The following is a 15,594-nucleotide window of genomic DNA, read 5'->3' on the forward strand; positions in this document are numbered from 1 at the left end:
AAATAGAACAAATGAATGTCTTAATGCTGATACAGTAATATATAAATCATTGGATACAGTCAAAGGTGGAGTATAACTCTGATTCTGCACAAGTCAGCTGTGTTCAGCTTTAGTGCATTTATTTTTGGCATGTAGAATGATTAAAAGAAGAAAGAAATCTGAAGCATAACTACAGTTCTCATCTTAAAATGCAAACATTCACACTGCAATTTCTCAGGAGACACAGCGGGAGGCGGTGTATGTATACTTGTTGTTGGGAGGAGGGTGTGTGTGTGTGTGTGTGAATTTACAGGCTTAATGTCACAGGAAGCACAAGCAGCCGTATTGATAACTTTTCATGCCCTGCCTCATTTCACTAAGGGCGTCAGCCCGACCGCTGGTGGCGCTTTCAATTCACTTATGAGACAGACAGAGAAATACAGAGAGCGGACTGCAGCTCCTCCAGTAACAAACAAAGGTTTCTGTCGACAACAATTTTACATTTATTTATTCAATTCACAAAATCAGCAGCTTGCCCATAGCAAAATGTGCAAAAAAGAAAGAAAAAAAAAGCAATATACTTAGTTGTAGTGGAATTGTATTGTTTAGCAAATTAAACATCAACACAAAACATTCAAGTGGTGTTTTAACTGATCAATAAGTACACACTGGTTAGCCCTCTATTCCTTGCTGTAATTATGACTAAATATGACATTTGTATTATAACCATCGGACATTTTAAATGCCAATGTGATGTATAAAATTTCACATATATTTATATATTCACTCAGGCAGTTATTATTCTACTTCACTGTTTTGATCCGTGCACTAAACCATTTTTGCGTTAAATGGTCTTCCATAAGCAGTCTTAAGTGACACTAGTGAATTAAAGGGTAACTTTGGTATTTTTCAACCTGGACCCTATTTTCACATGTTTTGGTATCAAACTGTCTAATTGGGATGGCAATTTCTTTTAAAATTGGTCCAACCTTGAGAGAAATGGTCTGTAACGTAATCGCTTGTGGCAATTGCCCACCGTCAATGTTTGTCACTAAAAGTGCTTGTTTTTGCCACTGACAGCTCAGATTGCTATTACAAGCGTCTTACAACATTATGGAAAGGACCCTACAGAGAAATAATACAATATTCTTTATCATTTGTTATTGTGTCTAATCAAGTCTCGCTCAGAAATCTCACGTCACATCCACATTGTCGAAATCAGCCATGACATTAAACATCTTTTAGAAAACACTAAGCTATCCTTTCTGAACTCCAACCTAAGAAAAAATTATAATAATTAAAAAAACCTTGGGAAATAGGGTCCAGGTTGGAAAATACTGAAGTCAAACCCTTAATCTATTCCCAAAGTGCCCACAGCATTCAGCACAAGTGCCATCAAGCTCATTCAAATGTCATTATTATGACCTCACTTCAACTTTGTCCTTAAGCAATGACACAGGAATCAGGCGATTTCTTTGGGCTAGGGCTTGGTGATGGAGGAAGAGCAGAAGGAGCGGGTCGGTTAACTGTTCTGCTGGGTGCAGAAACTGATGGGCCCGGTTGGTGGTATGTGGATGTGCTGGGTCGGGATGAGGGTGTGGTGAGTTGGTACGAGGATATGGTGGGTCGGGATGAGGGTGCGGTGCGTTGGGACGAGGATATGGTGGGTCGGGATGAGGGTGTGGCGAGTTGGGACGAGGATATGGTGGGTCGGGATGAGGGTGTGGTGAGTTGGTACGAGGATATGGTGGGTTGGGATGAGGGTGTGGTGCGTTGGTAGGAAAATGTGGTGGGTTGGGGAGCTGGTCTCGGTGCCGGTACTGGTCTCGATGCCGGTGCTGACCTGGCAACTAATAAGGCAAGTGGGTGCGTTATCTTGTACTGCAGCAGGTACTCGGGGTAGATCTGGTCCTTCTTAAACACAACAAAGATTGAAGGCTCAATAACGTCGTCTACGCAGCTGTCATAGAAGGTGATGTCCCCGCCGTCTTTGGAAGGAGGATGGCCGCACTTGGGGGACCCTGTGGTGTAGTCTCCCACCAGCACCCGTGAGACGAACATGGATTTGACATCAGTGTCACCGGTGTAGCTGTGGGAGTATTTTGCATCCCGGGCAAAGTAACTACCTGTGTTTAGACACAGAAAGATGAAGATTTGTTTTATTATGTAATTATACTGTATAGGCTGTAACTAAAGGATTATTCTGATTATTGTTTCATCTGCTAATTTATTTTAAATGTATTAACAATTATGTCGGAAAATAGTGAAAAATCTTTTCTTCACTAGCATAAATTCCCAGCGGCCAAGCTGTCCAACCAACAGTCTAAACCCAAAGATATTAGGTTTACTGCAACACCTACGACAAAAGCAGCAAATCCTCACAATCATGAGTTGAAACAAGTAAATGTTGTGTAAATGACACATTTGCTCAATAAATAACTTAATCAATTCAGTTCCTGATTACATGTTCTGTTGATCAACTTAATGCTTTATTAACTAATTGTTTCAGCTGCTGTTTTTATTTATATAATTTCTTGGCATTTTGAGCACTACATAGAAAATTGAGATCCATTGTTTTGGGAGGAGCTATGACCAATGTCTCGAACAACGGCGAAGGCTAAAGAAAAGAAGTTTCTGTTACATTTTTGGTGAACTGTCCCTTTAAATGTGTGTGCGCATTAACTGTGATAAGATTTTAGGAGTGACCTGAGACACCGCTTTCAATTTCATTTAATATACACTTTTTGTTATCAAACCACAATGAATACTTCTTCAACTCACCTTGGCCAACTTCATTAGTTCCATATAATTTCCAGTCAAAGTTGCTGTTGCAGATGTCATCTACGAACTCAGACTTAGTGCCATGAAAAAGCTTTTTTTCTGTCACACTGCGCCCGTTGTTGTTGTCCTTCATCCGTTTGCTCTGCCTTTAATTTAGATAACGATTAATTAGAAACTTTAAATAAAGCGGACACATTTAGGAATGCGTGCTAACATGAAGAGAGACTATGTAACTTTTTGTTCAACAGCGGCCACAAGTGGCAATCGTGGGATAATAATAAGTACTGATACTAATACGTGGCTAAAGAGTAAACAAGTAGAAAAGAAAAGTCAGAAAGTCAGTGAAATTATGTCAGTTAAACAGCGAAATGTATCTAAACTCTAGCCACCATAAGCTACTTTTATTTCTATTATAAGAGGAATAATTATTTGTGTTATTTGTTCTAACATAGTCTCGCTTTAATAACCACAGAGTGGGGGTTATCTGAGCAGTTACAATGATAACATAGCTAAGCAGATATTACACACACACACACACACACACACACACACACACACACACACACACACACACACACACACGGATAACAAGTTCAAAGACAAAATACGTAAAAATCATAAACGTACAACTCAAAGGCTTCCCAAAGAGCTTTGTTCTGAATCCTCTCTATTTTGACAACGTCAAAGCCTCTCATCGAGACAAGGAAGAGAGTTTCAATCTCCTTAAATTCTTCTGAGGAGCGCTGGAGGGAGACTCGCTGGAAAATACAAAAGAGAAAATGTATTATTTTTACCCAGGCAAAAAAATTGGATTGACTCGTATGGTGGGACTCATGTGCAATAAGAAAGTAAATCTTTACTTAGGATACTGTTAATTACTTAAGCTTATCTGTATTTATATCCTTTTTTTGGTTGTCATACCTTGTCTCATATTTCTCTTCTTGTTAATAACTCATAAAATGGTCAGGCTCCAGCATATCTGAAAGATCTCACAGTACCTTATAAACTAGAGCATTGCGCTCCCAGAATGCAGTTACTTGTAGTTCAGGGGTCGGGAACCTATGGCTTGCGAGCAAATATATGGCTCTTTCGATGACGCGATATGGCTCGCAGACAATTTTGAGCTGACATTTAACATGATTAACAAGAAATAAATAATTATACTGTGTCATTTTAAAGTAAAACATTTAGCAGTGGATTTGTTTTTAGTTCTCCCCTCTCCTTTCCTCCGCTCTGTCTCTGACTGCACAGCGCACACACTTACACACATGTGTGTGCGTGTGTTTGTGTGTAGGGGGCGGAGCCCCGCCCTTCGCGAAACAGCAGAGGAGAAACTGCACAAAGCAAGCAGTAGAGCAGGGGTGTCAAACTCAATCACAGAGAGGGCCAACATTAAAAACGGGGACTACGTCGAGGGCCAAACACGGTCCACATGTATTGAACAGGATACACATATTGGATAAAGTGCAAAAAGATATGGAACATATTTAAGTCAACTGCAAACGGATTGCTGAGCAGTTCAATTTAAATTTCTGAGCTGCAAAGTCGGCAAATACGCTCAATTTATCAGAAGAATGCGGTCGGGAACACAGCGGTGGAGATGTTTGTCAGTGTTTGGAAACACGTAGTGACCAAAGTTTCCTTCTGCATCAGAGTCTCCCACAGGCGCAGCTTGGCATCATACATGTCTGTTAAACCTGCAGCTTCAGGGCCGTGTGATCACAGTGAGATGCTTCATTATGTCGCACAAACAGGCCAGCTCACATCGTCCCAGAGATCTGTGGTGTGTTTCCCTTTGCTTGCCAAAAACTTTCATTTCATTCACACATTTAGATACTTCCTCAAATATGTACTTACTGTGGTTGTGCCATGCATTGATTTAATTACCAAAACCGGCGGGCCAGTTATGATAGGCATATGATATTTTCTCGCGGGCCGGATATAATTGCCTTGAGTTTGACACCTGTGCAGTAAACACTGAAACGTGCACATAAATGAGATAAATAACGTAAGCATTTAGTTTGCTCTCCTCCTTCTCTTCCTCTCTCCTCCTTTATGTAAATGTATGTTACTAACTCAGCATCTGGTGCATCATCCCCGGAGTTTCTGTGTCTCTCATGTGGCAGGTTGCCACTGATAAAGTTTACATCAGGATCATGAATCATGGCTGCGCCTGCTGCCCTGATTCTGCCGGACACCGGGAAGCCTTTTTGACATTGATAACAACATTATCTGTGCCCCAATTGTTGAGTTTGTACATTCATTCTGCGTATTTCACTCTCAAAACCGTACAGCTACTTCCAAAAAGTGCATTAGAAACCATGCATGATTAAAAGAGTAACAGCATTCAGGAGTTACACAAACAATAAGCTAATATGGCCATTGTGAAAATTATGACGTGGTTTTGGCTACTCTAGCAGCTACACTAGTGCTAAGTTAAACTAATAATTTAATGGTTTCTCCTCAAACATTTAAAAGCATGGACATTCACCTGACGTCTAAGCCATGGCATAAATGTGAGACGAAACAGTAGAGACTTTTAGGTTACGGATGTCATGCAGTTTGAAGGTGTGGTGTGTTCACAATACCCCGTATCCTGGTTGAGGAGTCTGTGTTGCATCCCAGTGAGCGGGTATAGCCAAAACGAGAGGCCTTCTGCTGTCAGAAACCAAAGCAGGATTAGGATTAGTTTTACCGTAAAGTGATTTGAATAACAATGTTTCTTAAATAAAAAGGTGGACAACACAAGTGAGACCAACATAGTTTATTTGGGACGTCGTACCTCCCTTTCCTTGTTTCGACATCAGCTGCGGAGACAAACTGGGGCCGTCTTCTCACGAGCCTCTTAGTGCCATATTCCTCGTTTGTTTGTAACATGTCTGAGGAAGAGAGAAAAAGGATTATAATACTGCTTGAATATTTTTTTTAAATGCACAAAAAACTGTAAACACAGAGATCCATTGGGTAATATTTGTTTACCCAGGAAACTCAGTGAGTATGACGGTAAACCGGCGGTGAACTCCACCACATCTTCGTCATTGTTCAGAAACTTCTGCTCCAGGTCAGAGCTCTTAATGCGCCCACCAGCCTGCGAAGCAAAGCAGATACATCTGATTTACCTCAAAACTGAACTGAAATGATAGGTGACCAATCAGGAGCCAGTTGGTATGGTATGCAAAGAGACTATTGCCTACAGAAACTTAAAAACGAAATATATTTTATATATATATATAGGGGGCGGAGCCCTGCCCTTCGCGAAACTGCGAAAAACAAGCAGTAGACCAGGGGTGTCAAACTCAATCACAGAGAGGACCAAAATTAAGGCATCGTTTCGGGGATGAAGCTTGGAAACTGCAGCGCCCACAGAGTCATACTTTGCCTTGAGTGTATCATTATACTGGAGGTTAATCAGCTCCATTTGGATGTTCACATGTGCTGTTTCCATGTCAAGTGCAAACGGATTGCTGAACAGTTCATGCGCAGTCGGGAACACAGCGGTGGAGATGTTTGTCAGTGTTTGGAAACACGTAGTGACCAAAGTTTCCTTCTGCATCCGAGTCTCCCACAGGCAGCTCCGCTTGGAACGCTCTCACTGCATCATACATGTCCGCGATCACACGGCCCTGAAGCTGGAGGTTTAACAGTGAGATGCTTCGTTATGTCGCACAAACAGTCCAGCTCACATCGCCACTTTCCCTCGACTCAGCCATCGCACCGCCATGTTCAGAATGTATCTCCTCAGGAAAAGCCTTAAATTGTCTCTTATAAAGTTTCCTGTCTGTGTTACGGTGCTTATTACTTGTTCCATCTCCAGATCTTTACAACATAGCACTTCCTGGTGTATGATGCAGTGATACACCCAGCTCACCTGCACAGTTCTCCCGCTGCATCTTCTCCCGCTTCCTGCACTAATCCGCTCTTTTCATCACATCGCAGTCTGTCGTCAGTCCCGTCAGTTTGTCCCGGAGCAGCTTCATTTCATTCACACATTTAGATACTTCCTCAAATATGTATTTTCCCCTGGTCGTGCCATGCCTTGATTTAATTACCAAAACCGGCAGGCCAGTTATGAGAGAAATATGATATTTGTGGCCTTGAGTTTGACACCCGTGCAGTAGACACAGAAACATAAATTAGATAAATAACATAAGCATTTAGTTTATTTATTAAAAGAGCACCTGTTCAATGTGAAAAGTGAGTTGTGAATATAAAAATGTATGAGGGGGGCGCGGAGTTCCGTGGGGGGGGGGGAGATTGCACCATTGCACAGACAATGGTAGGGGAAACACTGATAGCGCTTTTAGTACACGGAGACGTGATATACTTAAAATTCAATTTTATTAAATATATGGCTCTCAAGGATATACATTTAAAAAATATTTGGCTTTTATGGCTCTCCCAGCCAAAAAGGTTCCCGACCCCTGTACTAGTAGGATTTCAGTTTTGTTCTCATTTAATTTTAAGAAATTATTGCTTATCCATTTATTTATTGCTGACAGACAGGTGGTGATGGAGTTAATAGCTGTAGTATCATTTGGTTCAGCAGAGATGTACAGTTGTGTGTCATCCGCTATGATATATGTTCTGAACCAGTTTAATACACAGTCAGAAAGACCAACCAGTTTTTCTAGACGATTAATTAGGATGTCATGGTCGATCGTGTCAAATGCTGCGCTCAGGTCTAGCAGGATAAGAATTGAGACCTTGTTTGTCAGAGTTTAGTCTGAGGTCACTACTTATTTTAGTCAGAGCAGTTTCTGTGCTGTGGCATGCTCTGAAGCCTGATTGAAATTCCTCCAGGATGTTGTTTTCTTTAAGAAAGGAGTTTATTTGGACCGAGACTATTTTTTCTAGTATTTTGCTGATGAATGGAAGGTTATATATTGGCCTGTAGTTGGTCAGCGTATTACTGTCTAGGTTAGGTTTCTTTAGCAAGGGTTTTACAACGGCTGTTTTGAAGACGTCTGGGAAGATGCTCGTTAGAAGAGACGCGTTTATAATATTTGTGACTTGAAACTTGAAATGCTGTGGAATATCCGCTTAAAGAATGCTGTAGGTATCCGGTCAACACAAGAGGTGGAGGAGTTACATTCTATCACAGTTTTATGAAGCTCAGTTAATGTGATGCAGGTGAATGTTCCCATGGTTACATCACAATGTTTGCAGATGTTCTCTGTGTCTGCATCATAAGTGATGCTGGCTCTGATTGAAGTTATTTCATTATTGAGGAACAATGCGAGTTCTTCACACTTTGATGCAGAGGACTGCGGAGGGGTGGGGGCAGTGTTCAGTAGTTGGTTAATAGTCGAGAATAGTATTCTAGAATTTACAACATTCTCTGTGATAATCTTAGAAAAGTGATCCTTTCTTGCCAGCTGCATTGCTTTACCATAGGCAGCCATGGATTCTTTGTAGATACCGTAGTTAACTGTGAGCTTAGTTTTCCTCCATCTTTGTTCAGCTGCTCTACAAGTCCTCTTAGTCTGAGTAACATTGCTGTTGTTTAACCATGGGGAGATTTTGTCAGTGCATTTCTTTTTGACCTTTAATGGAGCAACAATATCCAGGGTAGATGACAAGGTGTTGTTTAGATTTTCAACCATGAGATTTAAGGAGCAGTCTGAGCATGGCTCACATGATCTCATGATGTTAGAGAATGTTTCCTCTGCTGTGTCATCTAGTATTCTTTTTTTGACCACTGTCTCTCTTTTGGTCTTTGTTAAGATTAGGTTAGCATCAAAACACACACAGTGATGGTCAGATATTGGTAATTCGATTACCGAGACCTTATCGATGTCCAGCCTTGTCATTATCACTAAGTCTAGCGTGTTACCATGCTGATGAGTGGGTTCACTGATATTTTGTTTTAGATCGTAGCTGTCCAGTAACTTTTCAAGTTCAATAGTCTTCGGATCATTCTTCTTATTTACGTGAATATTTAGGTCTCCATGCAGGATTATTCTTTCACATCTAGTGATGCTGAGTGAAATCAGCTCTGAGAATTCCTCTAGAAATAGTGCTGAATATTTTGGTGGCCCGTACAATGTGATGATGAGCAAAGATAATTATGCTTTGAGCTCAATAGCAAGATATTCAAATGATGTAAATTCACCCAGGTCAATGTCATTACATACAAGCAACGCTGATAAAATTGCGGCAATCCCTCCCCCTTTCTTATTTTGCCTGACTGCCTGATAGTATTTATAGTTTGGAGGACACGTCTCAGTCAGTGTTGCCACACCATGTTGTTTAACCAGCTCCAGTAGCTCCGCTTGCCGAGGCGTGTTGTCAGCGTGCATATCTTCAGTTAAACGGTTGGCTGCTTCTGACATATTTTCATGCTGCTCCACTGTTTACTAACTCACACTGTTATCTATGAGGAACTGTTTCAATGTTTGCAAGGTTTTTATGACGTGGCGTTATCGGAGAGCAATGACTTCAACCCTTGATCAGCCTAATCAGATACTCAATACCTAATGTTGCATCCCTATTTCAGAATATTAGCCATATAGCATTATATAATTAATCCATTGTTGCTATAAAAAAATACTGAAAAAAGCAACTCTAACTGAACTCAGGAAATTAAAAACTCAGCACTTCTCCGCGACAGGTCCGGTATGTTCTGATGACATTTTTCAGCCCTGATATTAGTTAGATTTTGTATTTTGGGTGTGTAGTATGCAGTTATAACCTTCAAATAAATAAATAAAAATAAGAAATTGTGACTCACAGATGAAGCATACATGTTCCACTCTTCAGAGTCATCCTCCCAGTACCAAACCCACTCAGTGGTGTGGATGAATGTTGGCTGGAGCAGAGAGTTCACGGTTGAGAGTCGTCGTACTTTGTTCGATCCACTGGACATTGTGTCAAAATGCACAGGTGGGCTGCTGCTGCTAAAGACAGCGAAATAAATAACGATTGATTAATACACTTCAATTAATTTTAATAGCATGTCATCTATTGAGCTACACCGATACATTAGCTTGAAACATCAGATCAATATTGGGATTTTTACCTATGCTATGTTAAAATTACCTTTCATAAAACGTATTTAATTATTTCCTTTAAAATTATATAATATTATATAATATAATATATATATATATATATATATATATATATATATATATAAATATTTTTCAAATTCTAATAATTAATTGTGATTTAATACTATACCAGTAAGAGGAAACATTTTTTTTACTATAACTATAACTATAGTTCTCTCTCCATAATGAATATGTCATTGACATGCCCTGAGTGATCCCTCTATGCTTTATATCCCACCCAACAAACTAGTATTATAAGGAAATAAAGAAGCAAGATGCTTAATATGTTCGTTTTTTTGCTTTCATTAGAAATTGGATATCGGTATTGTTGTTTTTACACTATTGTATTGTGTTTTTTGTGCGGATTAAACAGATTATATATAATGTGTTATGCATATGTGTGATGCTAACTAGATTTAGTTATCTTTGGACAGAGTCAAGCTAACAAAATATTTCTTTAAAATAAATAGTAACTAGAACTAACTTTTCTTGTAACTGTGTATATATTTTAGGGGTAGACTTACATCTCACATACAGCAAACTGCATTGTGAGATTAAATAGCAAGAAAAATGTTATTGTTATATCTGTGTTTCTACAAATAATAATCTTTATTATTGTTTGTAAGATTATATGTTTTTTACTTGCATACACAACTGCCTCCAACAGTGACAACAATGTAATTGTTAATTGTAAAGTCAAACATTAGATACACACTGTGAGCAGAAGTGATGGGCAGACCAAACTGGAGGACTGGGTTTACTGGAGGTCGTAAGATTGGAAATTGGTTGTTTAAGTGTACACCTAAAAATAACTTTGCCCCAGAACTGCAGAACTACAATCTCCAGTGATTGTCAGTAGAGAGTACCTGTATGTGTTTTTGGGGTCACAGTAGTCCTTCTCAATCGCCTCATTTTCAGGTAAGGCGGTCCATTGATCATCCTCTCGGACCTCCCATCTGTACGGCATCTTGTCGTGGGCTTTAAGACATCGCTCTGAGAAGACATCGGTCATGAAAACGAAATACACGCCGATGATAAAATTCACAGTTTCGCATATGACGTCATTGATTACTCACCCTCATGTTTACAGTGTCCTTTGATGAAGTACAAGCATATCTCCGTTTTATCTAAAGGAAACAAACACAAAGTGCATTATAAAGTGCTGTTTTTACATTTTACATTTTACACACTGTTCTACCGAAAGCTTTTGCAGTAGTTTACCTCTGACAGGTCTTGGTCTTCTTTCGGCTCCATCATCACTGTTGTCAGCACCAGGCATGTCAGTAGTGGAACGGGTACATTGCGGCTGTTGATGCGGCTCTTCGTTCAGACCGTCTTCGCTGTACAGATCTAAGGTGTCGATGTCAGCAAGGATTTCATCAATGGAACAGTTTTGATGCGGTTGATGGTTGCCCCGATTTCCCCTGTTGCCCATGTTGCCGCGGTTGCCCATGTTGCCTCTGTTGCCTCTGTCGCCCCTGTTCCCTCTGTTGCCCCTGTTCCCTCTGTTGCCCCTGTTCCCTCTGTTGCCCCAGTTCCCTCTGTTGCCCATGTTGCCTCTGTTGCCCATGTTGCCTCTGTTCCCCCGAAAACCAACTGCCCCTCTCCCTCTGTACCACTGCATTGGGTGCCAATTCATGCCATCGTCACTGCTCGCATCATTTAGTTGCCGCGGTTGGCGGTTGCCCCCAGCGTACCTCAGAGCCAGTATGTTTGCGTACACAAACTTCAAGGAGGGAATGAGTTCGTCAGGCACGCCTCTCTCAGACAGGATCTTGTATGGTTGTGGAGCATTCAAATCATGAGTCTTGGAGCAGCTGCAGTTGGAGTTCAGGTACTTCTCGCAGATATGCAATCTTGTGCAATTATAACCTTCCTCACACAGGCCGAGCTGCCCGCCACCATTGTTGTAATTATGACAAATCTGGGGAAAAAAGCAAGGAAAACAGTTATAAAACAATAAACAGTACATTTAATTTTGCACACGACTGACAGGTCACCTACAGATGATTCAACTTTCTGCAACAAAGTGCGGGCAAACTTAAGGTTTTGGATAGAGTAACTTTTGGTGGCGAATTGCGGCGAGAGAATACCCGCAGCCAATGAGCAAAAAGAGTCCTATGACTCATGTGACATATATGACCTCTATTACAACAAATGTCTTCGCGCCTGAAAACCTTGAAAAGTCCTCTGGATGAATATTCTGTATGAAGTCAAACTCACTTGGGGCAGGAGCCAGGGATCGGTCTGCATCAGCAGTGTGCACAGCTCGGCTCGCCTCAGGCTCTCCAGCCCATGATTTATCAGCAATCCCGCATTGTGATAAGATTCCAGGTCATGGGAGAATCTGCATCCTGTACTGTCATCAAAAAACACAAAACACATAGTTCATTCATGAATTTGAATCATATATGGTTGTTCAGCAAAAATCCTTGCATGACATTTTGTAAAAAGGCAGGTTATTGAATTGCAATGACTACTGCAGAATGGTCAAAGTTAAGATGAAATTAACATTATATGCAGTAGGCCTATGTGCCAATTTAAGGAATAGTTCAGCGTTTCGAGTAATATGTTTATTTACTTTCTTACTGATAGTAAAAGATTGATACCACTCATGTTTGTATGGTAAATATATAGCTAACGCCAGCGGTCTGTAAGCTTAGCTTAGCATAAATCCTGAAACAGTACACTGGTTGCCAGAAAAAAACTCCATGACCTCCAGAACTTACTTCTTTACAAGTTTGGAAAGGGAGGGGTGTTGTTGTTGCAATCTGCAACCTTACCTCTAGATGTCATTAAATCCTACACACTGGACCTTTTAATATAACTTTATTACAGAACGCTTCAAAGGTGATGGAAAGTGGGTTTTGGTAACAGAGTCAAGCTAGCTAGTTTCCCAAAATGTTTGTACCTTCCGCAAGATGTGAAGCTATTGTCACAAAATTCCAGACTATTACTTCAATAGCATTATTCTAAGTTTGAAGCTACTTAAAAAGTCGAAGGAACCATCAAGTCAATGTGCTAAATTAGCCCGTAAAGCTACAAAATGTCCATGTTCGTTTTTATGACAGTGAATTTGACAGTGAAATGTGAACTTGCAAGACAAAACAGTGCCTGAACACACCACGAGTTTCAGGGCCTTAAGGGTCAATAAACTATACAAGCTCATCACATTTAACTACAACCCCTAAACAAACCGTCTCGTTGTTCATTGAATAGCTCTAATCATATGTAAAAAATAATGATAATTTCAATGTCAACAATAAATCTTGATGACAAACAAGTGAGATATTTCTGAAAGAGCACAGGCCTTTCCATTGCCCGGTAGTCATATGACTCTCCTAGGTTTCATACTTTAAAGGAAACGTATTTACCTCGACCGAGTGAAGGGACATAATCCAGTTAAGAGGAACTTTCTACACAGGTGAAGCCCCCCGCATCCTCCCGGACATTCTTTCCCTCTGCACAGTTTCAGGCTGGTCCTGGCCACCACCTTCGGCTGCCCGAAAGGACAACACAAAGCAAATTTCTCTCGGTTACGAATGATCTCATTCGTTTCATCGCTTGAGCCAAGATTACACAGCAAATCCTCAGTGTTAACTGCTCCTTGGTTGGCGCAGATGAACTTCAATATTTCCAACTCCATTATTTTGACGCTCCTTCTGTGTTTGCTTCCACCTCGAAACCTCCTTCGAGCCAAACACGACAACAACTGCAGAGTGGCTGCTGGTTCACTGTAGCAGGAAGATCCGGTATCATTTCTCCTGATTGGAAACCGAAACCTAAGGAATAAATGCTGTAACGCTGCTCTCGTCCGCTTGAGGGCGGTAGCGTGTTATATGACCTCATACAGCCATGTATTCATATGATATAGATTTCCCTCTGCTTTAGGCCTATAGTTGATCTGTCCTATTAAAAATGTTATACATATTTATAATCATCTTGAGATCCATATCCTGAAAAGTAAAGCCATTGAAAAGACATGTCATGATAACAAATAATCTAATATATTTCATATTTTATTATTTTGTAGGTGTACCAGAAAGGAAATTTCACCGAAAGAAACTAATTGTATTTCTCATTCACATTTAATTTACTGAATAATTGAGAAAAAAATTAAAAGATGGCTGTATCAAGTCTATTGCTATCAGAAAAATGTAAACATTAAACATGATTTAATAATCTGAATCTCATTGCATTATATGTTTATGAATGTCATAAATATTTTCTTTCAAAGTGTTTTTACTGTAATCCCTTTAATGTAAATCTGTAAATCCCACCAACTAACACATGCCAAACGCAACGTGTCACCCTTGTGGTTGAAATTCAATTCAATACATTTTATTTGCACGGTAAATCATTCTAAAGGCAATGAATGCTTAATGAATTATTTCACCTACATTTAGTCTAGATCAATATCTGTAAATTTGTTTTCACCATAAATTATTATTTTTCTGTAGCTCATCATGGTTGATTTTTTTTTGGCTAGTAATCTGCTGTGATTTAAAGTCAATTGAATAACATTAACAAATAACAAAGATGCATGTCTAATTATTAACCAGGTCTCAGTCTGCAGCATCAGGGTGAACGCTCATCATTCTCTCAGCTTCACTCGTCTGCATTTGCTCGTTAACTTGCACCACATTTCCCATCAGCCTCATTGCTTCCTGTCCCCCTCCTTTCCTTCAATAGAATATACAGTATGTATATTGGATGTGATTTTCATCTGCTGCCCCCAGAAGCTCTGAAGCTTTAGGTTTCAGTGCAAGAACAAAAGCTTTCAGACTCACACCTCAGACATGGGACCTTTGTCACATGTCAGATGCTTCTACACAGGGCACGAGGAGTCAGAGAATGATATCCAGTGTGGGAACATATAATGTAAATCATATCACTAGATCTCAACTAAGTCAAACACCACAAGATCATTCCCTCCAGTCTTTTAATTGGCCACTCATCATAGGTTAGGTTAGTTTGTTTAGCACAGTGCACCATCTGTGAGGGGAAACTTGTGCCAATTAAGTTGTTTGTATGGAAATGAGTTACTGTGCAGCAGTTAAATCCATTTAAGGCAGTATTAATAGATTTCTTCGCCACTAGGGGGCAGTGAACACGCTCTAAATACAACAGTGGAACATTATCAATTGGTCTACTGAAAATGTAAACTTTTAAAATCCTAAACTATTAGATGTGCTTATTTACAGCAGATAAAAAAAAAACATTAAGATTCATTTGAATTTGTGTTTCTGGCAACCTGATGAATCGAAGTATGATACTCCTCTTCCACCAAAATTAAAGAGTACATGCAGGTTTTTTAAAGTACCCACTTCCCATTGTATGCTTTCAGTTTTTTCTTTCTGGTGTGTCACGGTTAACCTCACAGACGCATTGGGAAAGCAGGGTTAGTGAACAGTAGAGAGCAGCCTGCAGGCCAGTGATAATGTTAGGGTGGTTATTCCTTTTTAATATCTGTTACTTATTCAGTCTCTCTTTAAATCCTTAACCAGAGTTTTTCATTGTAGGAACAGTTGAAGACTAACAAAGACGGTTTTGATAAGTTTTATTTTGTTTCTCTCAAATTTGAATGAAGTGTGTTTTGAGGATCAGCGAAATAAAATGACTGTTTCTGTCAATGGAGTCTGGTCCCTGTTGATTATATTTATTATATATTTACTTAAACGTGCATCATAGCTCCACGTCAGAAAAAGAGGCAAAAATGATGGTTTCCTGGGTGTCATGTTTCCATCACTGCCAATGGGAGCAGGAGCAGATAAATACCTGTGAC

The 15,594-nt window shown here is 40.0% G+C and overlaps 1 protein-coding gene across 4 annotated transcripts; it reads right to left on the minus strand.

Moving 5' to 3' along the window:
- Positions 1-466: 466 nt before the first annotated feature.
- On the minus strand, positions 467-13,555 carry LOC115028165 (protein mono-ADP-ribosyltransferase PARP12-like). 4 transcript variants are annotated; one of them, XM_029461679.1, is made up of 12 exons: positions 13,184-13,555; positions 12,033-12,168; positions 11,031-11,733; positions 10,886-10,936; positions 10,676-10,802; positions 9,491-9,653; positions 5,740-5,848; positions 5,543-5,639; positions 5,349-5,418; positions 3,388-3,518; positions 2,761-2,906; positions 467-2,105 (listed from the first exon to the last, which is right to left on the minus strand). In XM_029461679.1, the coding sequence occupies exons 1-12, from the start codon at positions 13,453-13,455 to the stop codon at positions 1,423-1,425; spliced, it is 2,688 nt and encodes an 895-aa protein (XP_029317539.1). In that variant the 5' UTR covers positions 13,456-13,555; the 3' UTR covers positions 467-1,422. The 4 variants fall into 4 exon arrangements, with proteins under 4 accessions (XP_029317539.1, XP_029317538.1, XP_029317537.1 ...); XM_029461678.1 differs by having other exon boundaries at positions 5,349-5,415; positions 9,491-9,656; positions 13,184-13,554; XM_029461677.1 differs by having other exon boundaries at positions 9,491-9,656; positions 13,184-13,554.
- Positions 13,556-15,594: the final 2,039 nt, after the last annotated feature.

The sequence above is a fragment of the Cottoperca gobio genome, chromosome 23 (genome assembly GCF_900634415.1).
Source record: "Cottoperca gobio chromosome 23, fCotGob3.1, whole genome shotgun sequence".
Lineage (NCBI taxonomy): Eukaryota > Metazoa > Chordata > Actinopteri > Perciformes > Bovichtidae > Cottoperca > Cottoperca gobio.

Excerpts from the sequence above, each read along its gene's own strand:
- LOC115028165 (XM_029461677.1), bottom strand. The coding sequence starts at position 13,455 with ATGGAGTTGGAAATATTGAAGTTCATCTGCGCCAACCAAGGAGCAGTT. Across the intron at positions 5,849-9,490 it reads GGAACATGTATGCTTCATCT|GCTGGTGGGCGCATTAAGAG; the intron begins GTGAGTCACAAT and ends TTTGCTTCGCAG. Across the intron at positions 5,640-5,739 it reads ATACTCACTGAGTTTCCTGG|ACATGTTACAAACAAACGAG; the intron begins GTAAACAAATAT and ends TCTCTTCCTCAG.